Below are 15,724 nucleotides of genomic sequence, written 5' to 3'. Positions count from 1 at the left end.
TACACTTTCCCCAGTTTCTATCATGTGAGAACCAGAGACAGCCATCATGTTCTCAAGGACAAACTTAAGCTCCATTATGATTTGCACAGATTCTAAACGAACTATGCCTGGGGAAGTCAGGACTTATGGCAGGTCAACATTTTAACTAAAATATTTATTAAAATTGAAGAACCTTAGTGGCCACCCACACTGCTGGCCAGACCCCGTGACTCCCACAGACAGTTCTCTGCCACAGGCTAGAGGAGCATGCAGGTGCTAACAGTTATCTAAAGCCTCATCATCAATGGAACCCCGGCTACTAAACCAACAATTCACTGTTAACCAAGAATGGTGGTTGCAACCAGTGTAGAAATTTAGCTGTGAGCAGAAATATGCCCCAAATATTCAGGTACATTTTGGCAGTCTCAGAATAGTTCCTCAGTATAGGACAATGACACGACAGTCTGATTTGGTTCAATTCCTGATACAAAAGCTGGCTCTAACAGCTTGCTAGAAAATAAATCAGAGACAAGGTAACAAGTGAAAATAAAGAGCCTTTCAAAGTTGGAGGGAAGTGAGAACAAGGAGAAAAACAGAAATGTACATTCTGTATTTACCCAAGAAATGGTTTCCTACCTTGCTAGCATGTTACAGTTAATGGCAAAGATCACTCAGAGAAGCTTGAAGCTTTGAGAATAACCTGGCAAATTCTCTGCCATGGAAAGCACACCATGATCACAGATAAAAGAGGCAGCAAGAGCATTACCTGGCATTCTAGGCAAAGTGGAAAGCAGATGGCAAACACTAGGAATCTACAAGAAGCTGCTGCGGGGACTGGACAGCAACCAGCACCTGAAAGTCCTAGTCTGCATTCCTGTTCCCCGAGGTTAAGTAGAAAACAATATACTAAAGAGACTGTCCCACAAATGTCACATGGGGCTTCATGCCCCAACCAAACATCAGAAGCCTGGCTCACAGCAATTATTACACAACTGAAGGAAAAACCTGCCCCCACTCAGAATGATCACACAGGCTCGAGGGAAGATCCCTTCAGCGAGGTGCAGCTGGGCCAGAGCTCCACTCACGCATGACTTCCATGACCCGGTGGCGCAAAAAGGTGCGGCTGCTCTGGAGTGCTCCAAAACGCTTCAGGTCCAGTTCCCAGATGTTTTCTGAGGGATAACCGTGCACCATCCATTCGGCGAGGTACCTGTTTAGATGTGGGGGAAGTTGCTGGGCCTCAGATGGGACGCTCTCCCTACTGTACACGGAATCAAGAACCAACAGAAACATCCTGTCTGGTCACAGATTGGTTGAAAATTTGGGGCAATTTCCTTAACTTTTCTAAACAAATATGTATCCATCTACTGCTCTCAAAACCACTACGATGATTTTAGCTCTAATAAGATTCCCTAGAAGTGTTCTAAAAATAAGCCACATCTATTAAAAAAAAGACTAAAATAAAATTACAAATGTACTCTAATTTATACATCCAATGGTTTTTTTCTGGAAAACCCTCAGGTCGTTATACAACTATCTGACCACATTTCTGTTCCAAACACTTTTGGTAACTCCTCTTCCATAACTGTTTTCAGAACCATTCTACAAGCCACTAAAGAAAAAAATGGCCTCATTAATAAATTTAAAAATTTAATTGCGGTAAAATACACAGAACATGACAGAACATAAAACAGAACATAAATTTACCATCTTCATCATTTTCATGTGTAAGGTTCAGAGGCATTAAGGTACTCTGAACGGCTGTGTGACAGTCCCCACCATCCACCGCTAGAATTCATTCATCATCTTCCCAAACTGAAACTCCCTCCCCTGACCCCAACCCTGGCCATCGCCCCTACACTCTGAAGTAACTCACAAAAGTGAAGCCACACAATATTTGTCCTTTCTGACTGGCTTATTTTAACTGGTACATAATTTTTTTAAAAAGACCCACCTTAGGCAACCCAGGTGGCTCAGCGGTTTAGCGCTGCCTTCAGCCCAGGGCCTGATCCTGGGGACCCGGGATCAAGTTCCACGTCGGGCTCCCTGCATGAAGCCTGCTTCTCCCTCTGCCTATGTCTCTGCCTCTCTCTCTCTCTCGCTCTCTCGCTCTCTGTGTCTCTCATGAATAAATAAAATCTTAAAAAAAAAAAAAGACCCACCTTAGCATGATCATCTGTCTTACTCACAGTACTTAACGGTTTCCAAACTCAAATGCCTTCAAAGGATCAACATTTTTTTAAAAAGATTTTTATTTATTTATTCATGCGAGACACAGAGAGACAGAGACAGGCACTAAACCGCTGAGGCACCCATTTGTCCCAGGATCAACATTTGTAACTGCTGCAAGAACTGAAAAGTACAGCCCACAGGCTCCAAGAACAATTCCAGAAGAGGAGTTCCCAAAATACTTTGCACGATGACACTTCTGGAACATCCGCAGTCATTACTTTGAAATGGACAACTCTCAAATTAGGTGTACCTCTTCCTCATTAACATACCGGGTTACACCTGGACATTACACACATCAGGAATAAGTAACTCTAGGAAGGAAGCAGCCCCACCAGCAGGGTGTCAGCAGGAACACTTACCTCCCAGCCCCTCCACCAAAGGAGATGCCAGCAGAGTTCATTCCTGCCAGGACAAAGTAGCCCTGCACCAAAGGAGACTCGCCCAGGATGCACCTCATGTCTGGGGTGAAGGTCTCGGGGCAGTTCACCAACTTCATGATCTCCAGAGTGTCCAGTTCAGGCATGCGCCGCAGGAGGGAACTCAGCAGGGGCTCTGAACCCGAAACACAAACCCAAACATGGTCCTCAGCTTTAGGGGATTCAGAAACTTCCCAATCCATGGGCTTCCCTACTCCCTCCCTCTCCTTGCAGAGAAAATTTCCTGAAAGAGACTTTCTCAGAAGAGCCAAATGGGCCCTGACCAGAAAGCAGAAACCATGGTGGAATTAAGGGGCAACCCCACAAAGTGCATGGCATACAGACTGAGAAAAAAAGACACTCTTCAGAATGACCAGAAGCTGTAGGAGGGCACACAATACACGAGCGTCTAGGCAAGATCTCCAAGGGAGCAGTACTTGGGGACAAGCTCTTCCATAGCACCCAAGGGGACATGCAGTCAAAGCAAGGATTTCCTAAACTGGACCAGCTGCAAAAGACAAGTCCTTGGCCTGTGTGCCAGTGAGCCCACCATCTGGGAATTATTCCACTAGGACAGTGGCAACAGATGAAACCAGACTGGAGCTGGCAGGAGAATCCATATACTATTCTCTCCACTTTAAAAGTCTGAAATCTCCCACAATAAAAAGTTTATTTTTAAAAAAAAAGTCCAGGGATCCCTGGGTGGCGCAGCGGTTTAGCGCCTGCCTTTGGCCCAGGGCGCGATCCTGGAGACCAGGGATCGAATCCCACGTTGGGCTCCTGGTGCATGGAGCCTGCTTCTCCCTCTGCCTATGTCTCTGCCTCTCTCTCTCTCTCTCTCTCTCTGTGACTATCATAAATAAAATAAATAAATAAATACATAAATAAATAAATAAATAAATAATAATTAAAAAAAAAAAAGGCCATTAAGGATAGGAGGGAAAACTCTTCATTATAGACCCTTTTATCTTTTGAACCTGGACTATGGGACTGTATTAACTATTTAGGAAACAAAAATAAAATTATTACAAAATCAAGTTGTATATAAATACCAGATCACTATGATGTACACCTGAAACTAATACAATATCATAGCTCAATTCTTCTTCGATACAAAAAAAATAAAACCTGAATAGAAGATCATATTAACAAAAAAGATTCTGCTTTCTAAAAATTTCTTCTTCAATCTTACATGCCATCCTACAAAAAAGTCTCCTTCTAGCCTAGAATTTCAGCAATGGTTTTAGGTAAGTAATTAGCCAGAGGTCCCTTGACCAAGATCTTCGTCCCCTGAATCTGCTACCCAGTTCGCCTTAGACCAGGTGAACTCTGTAGACTGCCCCCTGGGAGCACCTCGTGGGGTGGTGACAAAGATCAAAGAAAGAACTCTTCTTGAAAATGCTTTCAAAAGATAGCATCTTAGACAAACACAGGACATTATAGTCATCCTCTAGTTCACACACCAAAGTGATCCCAGTCTTCCTGCAGATTCTGAATCTCCAGCTGGTTCTTGCCCTCAGTGAAGATTGGCTTCGGGTTCTTCTCAAAGCCCCCAGACAAGATGCCACCCTGCCAGTTCCGGATATAAATTCTTCCATCAGCATCCACAATAGCTGAGGAAGGGAAACAACAAGGGAGTGGGGGACAGAAGAGAAAAACAAGGTTTAGAGGTAGGCCAACTTTCTAAATGGACAGAAAAAGCAGAACAAAAACACCATTACTGGCTTTATTAGCGAAAGAGCATCCAGTAAACACAGATCTTCTGAGATCATTGGGAAGGATCTTCCCTCTCAGATTTACAGTGGAGACTATTTCCCTGGTCGTCCCTAACCTCAGCAGTTAACCTAGAAGCTCTAATTGGTCCTCACAACCAAACTACGGAACTACCACAATGCCATGAAAAAGCCTAGCAGAAAGGGGGGACCTCAAGCCCATTCTAGGGATTGAGACCTTTCAAGTGATGTCAAGCCCTCCCCTGTGGCGCTTGGGGCCATGGAGCCATGTGATTCTGTAGCTTACCTAATAACCTCTCTACAACATATGTCATTCACGTCAAAAACTCCAGGTTGCATTCCAAATATTCTCAATTTGGACCTCTGTTTGGGATTGCAATTAGCTTATAAAACAAACCAACCAAAAACTGCTTCAATGGAATGCCTGTTTTTGTCCATCCTTTCATAAAGAGCTCTTAGAGAAAAAGTAGAACTGGGTCCGCCTCCTTATAACATGCTCCAGAAAAGATAAGGCTCTTTCGAGCATAGTCTGTCCTGGGCAGAAAGTCTTCCTTTTCAGAGGACAGGACAGTGGCAAGGAAACAATATTAAAAACAAAGCAGAAGTCCTCACTTGGTGTGTTGCTCTGCAGAGGGGTCTCCAAGGGGCGAGTCAGAAGGTAGAAGTGTTCGCAGGCATGTAACGGGATACTAACCGGCTCCTCGTTGGACAGACCCAGCTCGTATGCCCACTACAAATGGACAGATTGATTTGTGAGTGGGAAGAGGAAGAGGAAGACAAATGAGCAAGTTTAACCGCTTGCAAAGAGTTTGATTTCAAGTGGCCTGTGTGCACTCTGGCCCCGATGTCAGGGGCAGGGAGACAAGCTGTAGCCTGCTATACACAGTTATGTAGATGGGGAGCAACTTTATACTTCTTACACCATAACAATTATTCTTGACCAAAGAATTAGAGATTTAATAGCTAGTAAAAGGAGCTCATGGGGGGCAAGTGAGGCCCTTTTAACAAAAAGCCTGGCCTCGACTACAAACCCCAGACACCATCCCACTCGGCCTTCATTCACAAGGTAAAAAGTACCCCTAGGTCACCTAAAGACTAGAGTGGAAAGCAAGGGACCAATCTGCCTTAAAAGTAGAAGCAGCTTAGTATTCTAAACTGAATCCATGTTCCCAACACAAAAAAAACAGCCTCATGGGATGCCTGGGTGGCTCAGCGGTTGAGCGTTTGTTTGCTTTCAGCCCGGGCCAGGATCCTGGGGTCCCGGGATTGAGTCCTTCATTGGGCTCCCTACATGGAGACTGCTGTTCCCTCTGCCTGTGTCTCTGCCTCTCATGAATAAATAAACAAAAGCTTAAAAAAAATTGCCTCATATTTTATTTGCCAGGTTGCAGAATGAAAGGAAATATCATAGAAGACCCAACGCCAAGGATTTCTGTCAATGCCCGACTGTTTCACAGACTTCCTGGCCAGGAGAGCACCGATTAACCTGGGGTGGAGGAAGGAAGAGGTCACCCCGGTGCTCCTCTCTGAGGACCAGCTAGAGGTCTTCTGATTTAGAGTAAAGGATTCTGAGGTTTCTAGTCCAAACAAGGAACATGTGGTCCCTGACGTGTGCTTAGCCCAACACAGTACTGACCCTACGTTTCTACACCTAAAATCCCAGAGGTAACAGTTAAGTGAGAAAGTCAGTGACACAGTACAGCTGGTAACCTACCTGACCAGCACAGTTGACAAAATACTGGCACTCGATCTGTCCTTTATCTGTCTCCACACCAGTAACCTGACCTTTCTTGACCATTACATGAAGAACGCTTGTCCGGTCATAGATCTGAACACCTGTTGCAAAGAGTTAGAAAAAAAGAAAGAGTTAGGTGCATCCAACCTCTGATGGCGCAGAATTAAGGCCTCTGCACCAGATTCTCAACCCCCAAGAAATGCTGAAAATGCCAGATCAGTGCTTTATTTAAAAAAACAAAATTTCCAGGAACCACATCCTGAGACTACATCAGTGTGCCTCTTCCAAGACTGAGAACAGCAGGTGACTGTAATACACAGCTCAACTCCCAGAGTCACAAAAGGCATAGGAGAAAAAATTCAAATACAGCATTTTAAATCCTAATTCACCCACGCCTCGGATCAGTTCATCTGAAGTGCAGAACACCTTAGACACTGGTTAGTGCTCCCCTCATTCATTCCAAACCCAGGACATAGTCAGCTGTGGATCCAGTCCTCACTGTGGCTTCTTGACCTCGGAGCCTCTCTGATTCTGTGTGTGTGTGTGTGTGGGGGGGGGGGGGGGATTTCTAGGAGCCTGAAGTGCACACTGCTTAGTATAAAAGCAGTTCTTATAACTTTAATAAGAAAAATGTGGCCCTAAGGAAAAACATTAACAGTACATTCAAACAAATATTGTGAGAGCCAGTGTTCAAAACCAGAAGGCAAAAAAACAAAACAAAACAAAACACAGAAGGCGAGCTGGTATCAATGCTGATGGTAAGATACCTTCCTACGTAAACTCTTCCTTCCTCACCCAGACACCTCCTTACCATTTTGGGAGGCAGCACTTGCCAGGGCGAGAGCCACATCAGCAGAGGACACCACTGCATCCTCGGGAACATGCATGGCCCCCACCAGGTCGTGCACGTTGAGGAGAGGGTGAAGTTCGGCGACTTTCTTGGGGGAGATGATCTCAGAAGGGATGCCTATGACACTGCCGCAGAACACAAGGGGACAATGACATGCATGGCCCTCTGGCAAGAGGTCAGTCTGACAGGAGCGTCGGGACAGGCTTCTAGCCTCATACGTACTTCAGCCTCGAGTTGATGCGCTTCAGGGAGATCAGCCGGTCCTGAGTTTGGGCCAGAAAGATCGAGCCTGTCCTTATGTAACCTGTAAGGAAAACCAGCCCAGACTAAGCAGATCAGGCCACCTGCAGGGGCCAGGAGGGGGGCGAGCCCACTAGACTACAAGCTAGACCAGTGAGGAGTCCTGGCACTACCACCATCCAGACATCCTCAGCTAAGATTTTGGAAGATCAAGTGAGATTTTCATGTACATCTTAAATAATCACTCTTAAAATAAAAATGAGAAGTACTGTTTTTACAAAGCCTTTTGGAAAAGAATGTAGCTCAGAACCCATCTCTTTCTTCAGTCTTTTTAGGCTTTCTCCTCCTGGTTTTGGTGGGAGAGTGACCCGTGATGTAGGCCACTCACATCAGCACCCAGGGGCTGAGACAGGGCCAGTGGGAATGTGGCTGAAGCTCAGCCAATCAGGTCCTCCTGGGATACTGTGTCTGGAGCAAGTGAGAGAATGGCTGTGGAGGCCAGTCCTCTCTGAAGCAGCAGCGTCCTGCCAAGTGGGCCCTGTTTCAGCTGAGGGGCTGCCTGCTGTGGGGTCCCCATGGCCCAGCCTCCACACTGCCTCCTCCAGCTGGCAGCCTCCTGCCAAACTGACTGGCTCCAACAGCCTTCCAACCAACTCCTTTTTGCCCAAGTTGGTCAGAGTCAATTCTTGTTCGTTGCAATGAATATTCCTGACACAACCATGATCACGCTTGGGTGAGTGACAATCTCCCTAACATGCAGACTCTCAGTTCTGATGATGAAAAAGCTGAATCAATCAGGGTATCTTTTTAAAAGGCAGCACAGGAGGATCACCTAAATATTTTTTTATCTAGTTTGAAATCTTCAGGGAAATATGCCCTTCCCTGACATTACAAGAATGTCTCAATTGGAGAACTGACATTTTAGAGACTGATTTTTAAAAACTGTAGATAGACCAGACCAGTGCAGTGATCATGGTCACTGACTTGGAAGCTAATCACACTCTGAGTCTCACCTGCAGACAAAGGCTTCAGCAGTCACTCCCAGTCACTACCAAACACTCTTCATGGGAGGACAGTGCCACTGTGCACAAAGCTAACACATCACGGTACACACATGATGTCAAATCGCACTCTTCCAAACAGAACCAGCTGCCATAACAGCATATCACTGGTTCACAAGATTAATGGCCTACTGTATTCCCACAGAGGACTCTAAAAGTTTGGTCTAGACCTTTCTGACATAAAATTTGCTTTAACACAGGTTTGAAGCTGTAAAACAGAACTCTTACATTCAGTAAGAAGATAGACATCTGATATTAAAAGACAAGTCACAGAAGAAATATGAATGGCCAATAAGACTACAATACAGGGAGACACCAGGTGGTTCAGTGGTTGAGTGCCTGCCTTTGGCTCAGGGTGTAATCCCATGGTACCGGGATTGAGTCCCACACCAGGCTCCCTGCACGGAGCCTGCTTCTCCCTCTGCCTCTGTCTCTACTTTTCTCTCTCTGTGTCTCTCATGAATAAGGGGATAAAATCTTCAATTAAAAAAAAAAAAAGACTACAATATAATGTTTAACTGAAAAAGATGCAATTTGGAATCTGATTACTTTTTTCATCTCTCAGATTACCAAAAATTAAAACAATACCGTTGGGGTAGCTGGCTGGCTCAGTCAATAGAGCACAAGACTCTTGATCTTGGGGTTGTGAGTTTGAGCCCCATGTTGGGCATAGAGATTACTTAACAAAAAATAGAATGAAAAAATAAAACAATACCCAATGTTGAGAAGACGCTAAAGAAATAAGCACTCACACACATGATTGGTGAGAGGGGATACCTCTTTTGGAAGATGATCTGGCAATACCTATCAGTTTAAAACACAGACACCTTTCGCTCAAATTATCAACTGACTACATCTACCCTTTGGAAATAGCAAGAGAAAACAAACATATACTGACAAGGGTCTGTGCTGCATCATTATAACAAAAAAAAGGGGGGGTGGACCTATAAATATCAGGTTTATATTTGCAGGTAGTGGGACCTGCATAAATAAACCAGCACACATATGGACCCTCTCTCTGTAGTTATAAACAGACTTAATTATGAGCTGATCTGGAAAGCCATCATAACACGATTTCATTTAACAATTACTAAGAATGTTTCTGTATTTGAGGAAACAAGAAATAAACACATATAGCAGAAAGACAATCCCCAATACAAAAGGTAGTACAAAGACTGTATGATACACAGTTAAATAAACAGCATCAACAAAACGACACGTAACTTTGGAGAGACAAGATCCGTGTGGGCAACCAGATCTGGATGAAGGACTGTGTGTCAGGATATTTAGGTACCAATCACACACGTCACTTCAATGCACCGTCCTCTGAGGATTAGCATGTAGTATCGGGAAATCCAGGCTGTACATAGGTCACTTGACTTCACAATGTCTCAAAAGCAGTCCACTGGCTGGCAGCAATCCATGCAGCGCAACCTGCGCATCCTGCCAGGTAACACAGTTCTCCAGCGGGGGACCCCACGTCCCCTTTCACCACACCACTGCTGAACTGCAATGGGGGTGACAGACGGAGGATGATCCCCAGAGCCCGCCCCCGCCCCCACCTCTCTCACTGCCCACCAGCATCAAAGAGACACCAGCCCCACTACGGGGCTCCTGACAGTGACCCAGACCTGAAGTGAGACTAACTTACCTTATGGAAGAGAGGCCTAGGACCCCTGTCCCTCTAGCACGCAGGCTGGGCTTGGTAAACAATGCAAGGCTCGGCAAAGCACCAGGGACCGAACCAGGGCACCCGAAGTCAGCAGTTCCAGCTCAGGGCCCCTTATGTGGACCCCCTTCTGACTCAAACTCTGCTTAATACCCGACGTGAGTACCTGTTGCCATCAAATTAAATCTAACCCAAAGGGACTCCCTCCCACATGTCCTGCGTGTAGCAGGCAGCAACCCTAACAAAAGCCAGAGGTGGTGAGGCAGCAGGAACTACTTTTACTATCTGCACCCAGAGGCCTTGCCTCTCAAAAGGAAGCCTGGCCAAGTCAGGCCCATCTACCAGGCGGGGACCAGGGCGAGGCAAGTGAGGCGCCCACTCTCAGGGCCAGCCTGGGAGCTCCGCTTATGTGCTCAACGGCGTAGGGCCTCTTCCCTCCCCACCTCTAGCTCCTCTCCCCACTAACACACCTACCCGATGCCAGTCTCTAGACATCGGGTCTTAATCTAGGATCTACGGACAACGTTACACTTCACCAGAGTAGGAATCATATGAAAGGGAAATGCCACAAAGCCTTAGTCCGTCATCAAACTTTCTAATAATTCAAATCTCACCTTCCCAATGAAAACTCTATCACGGGTCACATAATTTCTAAGTCGGCCAGCAAAGGAAACCACAAACTGTGCTTACGCTGGGGTCACATGGCAGAGCCGCTTTACTGTTCCTTGTCAGGATGGGGTCTAGAATTATCTGTGATCTGAATCATGCAGGTCTTCAAAAGAGCAATGCTGACGTAGACGAGCATCCTGAATTTCATCACTAGGCCCTGCTACTTCCTCAGGACAATTCCCGTGGCCACCAAACAGTTTCTCATCAGCCACGATGCTCGGTTTGACCCTGGGCTTCCGACCAATCCATCCCCTGACACACGCTGACAGACAGGCTCCTAACTTGAGATCGTGCGGGACCATCCCGTGGCTCCAGTCCTACTTAGCTCACGATTCCCTGGGTTTCCTTTCCCTTAATGACACACATGAAGGAGTAACCTACGTTTAAGCTTCTTAGTCAGAAGCAGCCTTAAGAGCACCTGGTGAAACACCACGATTTCACCATCAAGCACCGAAACGGAAGTATTTCCTCGGCTTCTTCGTTCAGGAGCCAAACGTGGCCACTTACTGTATGTGCTCCAGGGAGTGAAAGAATAGGAAATGGGGCAGGAGACCCTCAAGATCCTAAGAACTACAGGCTCTGGGCAGTATCTGGGACGAGGACAGAATGCCCTCGACTGATGGGAAGGGGTGCCAGAGACAGCTCAACACGCTAACAGACTTGCCCAAGGTAAGACCACAGCGAGCGGCAGAGCCCAGGCTCACGCACAGCCTTAACCACCGAATCTCCAGGCAAACGTGGTGTCGGGCCACGTCAAGTGCTGAGTGCCAGACTCTGGGCACAGGCAGACCGGTAAGCGGGGGACTACCTGCTTACCTGTCTGGATGCCCGTTTCTTGCTCTAACTGCTGGTAGAGTTTGTTGGAATAGTCTGCCATCTTCTGCTCGATGGACAAGTGCCTGGCGGTGCTCAGGATGCCAGCACAGAACCTCGTAGAGCCAGCAGCCAGCCTGCAGGAGGCATCCAGAACACTATTAGGTAGACTCCCACACCTGTGAGCACAACTAGTTCAAAGATCCTCATTACGGCATTGTCTGTAATATCGAAAGATGGAAGCAACCTACATATCCAGCGACACGAGCGGGATCGAACAGTCTGGAGTTCCCCTCTACCCTGGGACGCTCTACACAGCCATAAAAAAAGGAACGAGAGGAAGCTTTTATGCAACACTATGGAACAATCCTAATGAAAAAGCAAGGGCGGGGCGACACTGTTTGAGGTATGCTACTAACTCGTATAAAAAAAGAGAAAAAAATAATAAAACAAATACCCAGGCACACATATACAAACTGACCCATACAGATTTGCTCATGTACATGGGGACTATCTGGAACGATACACAAGGAACTTAACTTGCCTCCAGCGAGGGGAACTTCCAGCTAGAAGTCAGGGATGGGAGGCAGACTTTTCCCTGTACACTCTTTTACACTTTTCAATCTGAATCGTGTAAATGTATTGCCTATTCAGAAATAAATACAACAGACGGGTTAAAGGTCATCCAATTTCTGGTAGGCAATAGAACAGAAGAGGGGCATTAGGGGAAGAGTGAAACAACTTGGGACAAAGTATGAACTTCAGTTAATAAAAAGGCATCCACGCTGACTCGTTCTATTTAACGGCGATCCCAGCCTCAGATGTTCATCCGAGGTGCGCACGGGGCTGAGGCATACGGGAGCGCGGCACCGCCTTCCCATTTGTCCTGTAAATCTACCGTGGCTCTAAAAGAAGCGGATTCAAGGACAAAAGGGAACAGAAATCAGGCGGGACGTAGCCGGTTTCATTTGGGCTCACAGAGGAGGCTCTTGAGGGTTTCTGTTGCTGTGTACAACAACAAAGAGGACAAGAGGGTATGGCGTGCCGTGACCCTGAAATGAAACACACCCTTTCTGGATACTTGGCGAGTCGGAACCTGCCACCTCTCCCAAAGCCAGAAAATGGGGGTATCACGTACTCCGAAACCGCGGACAGGAGATCTCGCTCTCTCTGGTTCTTCTCAGGCTACTTAGCGCCAATCATCAGTCAGGTTAGCTACTGGCAGGACAACGTGTGTGTGTGTGTGGGGGGGGGTGAGGGGAGCCCCGAGCCGCGTGCCCTCAGGTCCTTACCTGCCCTGCTCCAAAAGGACAATATCCTTCCACCCCATCTTGGAGAGGTGATAGGCCACGGATGTGCCCATGATTCCCCCGCCGCAGATGACGACCTGCGCCTGGGCAGGCAGGGCGACAGAATGCGCCTCGGCAGCAGACGCGCCGCTTCTCCCCGACGACCAGTTCTGCCATCCTCGGCCGGTCCTTTGTCTTCGGACCACCGACAGCAACCGGTGGAACATCACGTCCGTCGGCGGCCTGGGAGACGTGCTCTCACCCGCCTAGGGAGATCCCCGGCATTCACACTAGATGGAGAGAGCAACCAGATCTTATCCCGCTGTACTCAACGCACGGGATTAATGGGGAAACGAAAAGAAGCAACAAAGGAAGACAATCGTGCTTTCGGCGCGTGTCTGAGGCATCTGCACACTTCCAGACGCTTCACTAGCTGTACGCCCAGCAGTGGACAACGGGGAGGAGGTCCTCGCCTCTATGCAACTTTCGTCAGAGACACAGAGGCGGGGGGGGGGGGGGGGGGGGTTTGAGTGTGGGGGAGGGTGCCGACGGGCGGGGGGGGGGCGGCCCCCCTACGCTCATAAACCCTCATAAACCGAGGACCGAGGCCAATGTGCTGGAATAACTGAAGGCACCTGTAAGACAGGATGCTCGGGAGAAGGTGACCTTGGAAAAGCCACCTGACGGTGAACAAGAACCAGCTGTATGGTCTCCCAGACAGAGGCACACGCACGTGCCAAGGCCCTGAGGTGAGGCCGACCCCGAGGAGTCCGGGCACAGAAGGGAGGCCGGTGGGCCCACAGCACCAGGAGCGAGGCGGACATGACCCAAGACGAGGCTGGAGAGGCAGGCAGAAAGCAACGACACACGGCGCTCGGACGCCATCGTGACGAGCGGGGGCTTTGCTCCGAGTGCAGAGGAAGATACCAAAGCAGAGAATGGCATGACCGGATTTGCTTGTCCAAGATCAGTCAGGCTCCAGGGCGGGCGCGGACTCCACGACCGGAGGGAAGGCAGGGCTAGGAAGCTACTGCGCAGTCCTAGCGGCAGGGCCCGGGGGCTCCCAGCAGGATGGTGGCGGCGAAGTCAGAGCCACGACTGGATTATTTTCGAGGTGAAACAACAGAACTCACTTGCCGACAAACGGGATGTTAAAATGGGGCGAGGGGAGGAACAAGGACGGCGGCGGGGTTTCTGGGTTAAGTAACCGGTGCCAGGGACTACAGTGTGAAGGACCAGGGTTGGGGAGGGAGGCCGAGGAGGGCACAGGTACGCGTGCGCAGACAAGCAAACGTCCCCCTCTGAGGTGTCAAGGCAGGTCGCCTCGCGGGCTTCCGCGTGGAAAGGCCAAGCAGCAGCTAGACATCCAGGCCTGAAGCTTGGGGACCACATGGGGTATCTGGAGACCCGGCATGCCGGGCAACAAGAAGAACCCTGAGGCTCCCCAGCAGATACAGCTCGGAAAGAGAAGCAAAGTACCGGGCAGACTCACAGAGCGTCCAGACAAACACAAGGGGTTCAAGAGACGGAGAAGGAGCCGCTGCGAAGCAGAAAGAGAACTGGGCAGAGGGTCACGGAAGCCAAGAGAGAAAAGGGTTTCAGGAAGCAGGTTCACTACTGGGGGTGCCCAGGGGTGCAGCAAGATGGCCTAGTTCCACTGGGACTTGACAACAGAGGCCCTTGATGTCCTCAAAAAGAACAACCTTCGCAGGAGAGTGCTCGGGATGAAACGCGGACAGGGCAAGCTCCAGAGTGAGGAGGTGAGGGAGCGCAGACTGCTCCTTCACATCCTGCTCTGAAGGGAGCAGAAAACCCAGCCAGAAGCAGGAAAGAATGGGAGCAGAGCAAGACTCTTCGCTGGCAAAGGCTCAGGCCGTGGACGCTGTTTCACTGCTGGTGGGAAGGGCAGGGGTGAGGAGGAAGGAGAGGTGGGGACAAAGAATGAGGTCCTGGAAGAGAAGAGAGAGAGGACCCAACGCCACAATGAGGGACGGTGGGCCCCGGGTCTGCACAGGCCCCGGGCTGGGGACTCAGGTCCATCGGGCCTCTTCCCAGAAGCAGGGGAGGGTCAGGCGAGGTGGGCTTCTCACGCACCCTCGGGTGTCACAGGCTGGGACCCTGCCCACGTGTCTACGAGACAATCAACACTGTAAGGCAGAGAAAGGAGAGGGTACAGGATTGGGCCACCGGGGAGAACTGTTCTCCCGGCAAAACGGAGGCCTGTCCAAAGTTCCAGAAACTGTAGTCAGACCTGCCTGGAGATGGCAGGGTCACCGAGCTTGGGAAAACAGAGACTCCAGAGCAGAGCCCTGGCACGCAGGGCGCCCAGCAGCATGCCACTCCCAGGCCGGGACCCACGGTGGGCCCCAAACAGCCCAACTAGCCCAAGGCCAAGGCCCGGGTGCCCGTCCACCACACAGGATCTCAGAAGGAGACCAAGCAGGCCCACTCGGGTCCCGAGACAAACCCCATCCAACCAGGGCTGATTACTGGGCTACCCTGAGGCAGTCACCAGGCCTCACGCCACCCCACCCCCCACCCCCACCCCCGTCCCTGTCCAGCTGTCTCAAACAGAAGCCGCCACAGGGCCAGCCCCGGCCCACCGCGCTCGCCATCAGGAGGGAAGGCGGGCATCCTCCTTCTCCTCCCCTCAGAGGACCCTGCTCCTTCCCGGCTCTGGCCAGCAGGCACCCCTACCTAGCCCCGGGCCACCAAGGGTTCGGCCACAGGCAGATCTGAACCCACCACGCTGTTCCTCTCCCAACCTCAGACCCGGCCTCCTTTCTTCCTTCCTCCCATGCACATAACCCATCTCATCTCCCCCCCCCCCCCGCCCCACGAAACTCTACCATCATCCCACTTGCATCTCTAACCATCTAACCATCTCTCCTTCCCTCAGAGGATCAAAAGTTCACGCCCGCACAAGTCCCCCAGAAACCTCTCCCTCCTTCCCCTGAGCCCAGCTTTGTCAAGCCAGCTCCTCTTCCACGTACCTTCGGGGTTCCCCTCTGACCCTCAGCGTTTTCATATGCTTGAGT

At 49.4% G+C, this 15,724-nt stretch overlaps 1 protein-coding gene across 3 annotated transcripts in view; it reads right to left on the bottom strand.

Moving 5' to 3' along the window:
• PDPR (pyruvate dehydrogenase phosphatase regulatory subunit) overlaps positions 1-15,724 on the bottom strand; it is a 36,356-nt gene that overhangs the window by 16,342 nt on the left and 4,290 nt on the right. For 2 of the 3 annotated variants that reach the window (XM_072818347.1, XM_072818355.1), the window contains exons 2-10: positions 12,690-12,976; positions 11,401-11,534; positions 7,168-7,249; positions 6,907-7,070; positions 6,075-6,196; positions 4,973-5,090; positions 4,091-4,240; positions 2,571-2,763; positions 1,065-1,189 (exon numbers count right to left, since the gene is read on the bottom strand). In XM_072818347.1, the coding sequence (XP_072674448.1) occupies positions 1,065-1,189; positions 2,571-2,763; positions 4,091-4,240; positions 4,973-5,090; positions 6,075-6,196; positions 6,907-7,070; positions 7,168-7,249; positions 11,401-11,534; positions 12,690-12,913 (1,312 nt within the window). In that variant the 5' untranslated portion in view covers positions 12,914-12,976. Of the gene's footprint in view, positions 1-1,064; positions 1,190-2,570; positions 2,764-4,090; positions 4,241-4,972; positions 5,091-6,074; positions 6,197-6,906; positions 7,071-7,167; positions 7,250-11,400; positions 11,535-11,941; positions 12,044-12,689; positions 12,977-15,724 lie in introns of those variants that run through there. The other variant, XM_072818364.1, reaches the window with a different exon arrangement.

Source organism: Canis lupus, chromosome 3 (genome assembly GCF_048164855.1).
Source record: "Canis lupus baileyi chromosome 3, mCanLup2.hap1, whole genome shotgun sequence".
Classification (NCBI taxonomy): domain Eukaryota; kingdom Metazoa; phylum Chordata; class Mammalia; order Carnivora; family Canidae; genus Canis; species Canis lupus.
Note: the sequence above shows the minus strand (reverse complement) of the source record. Positions and strands in the feature narration are given on the sequence as shown.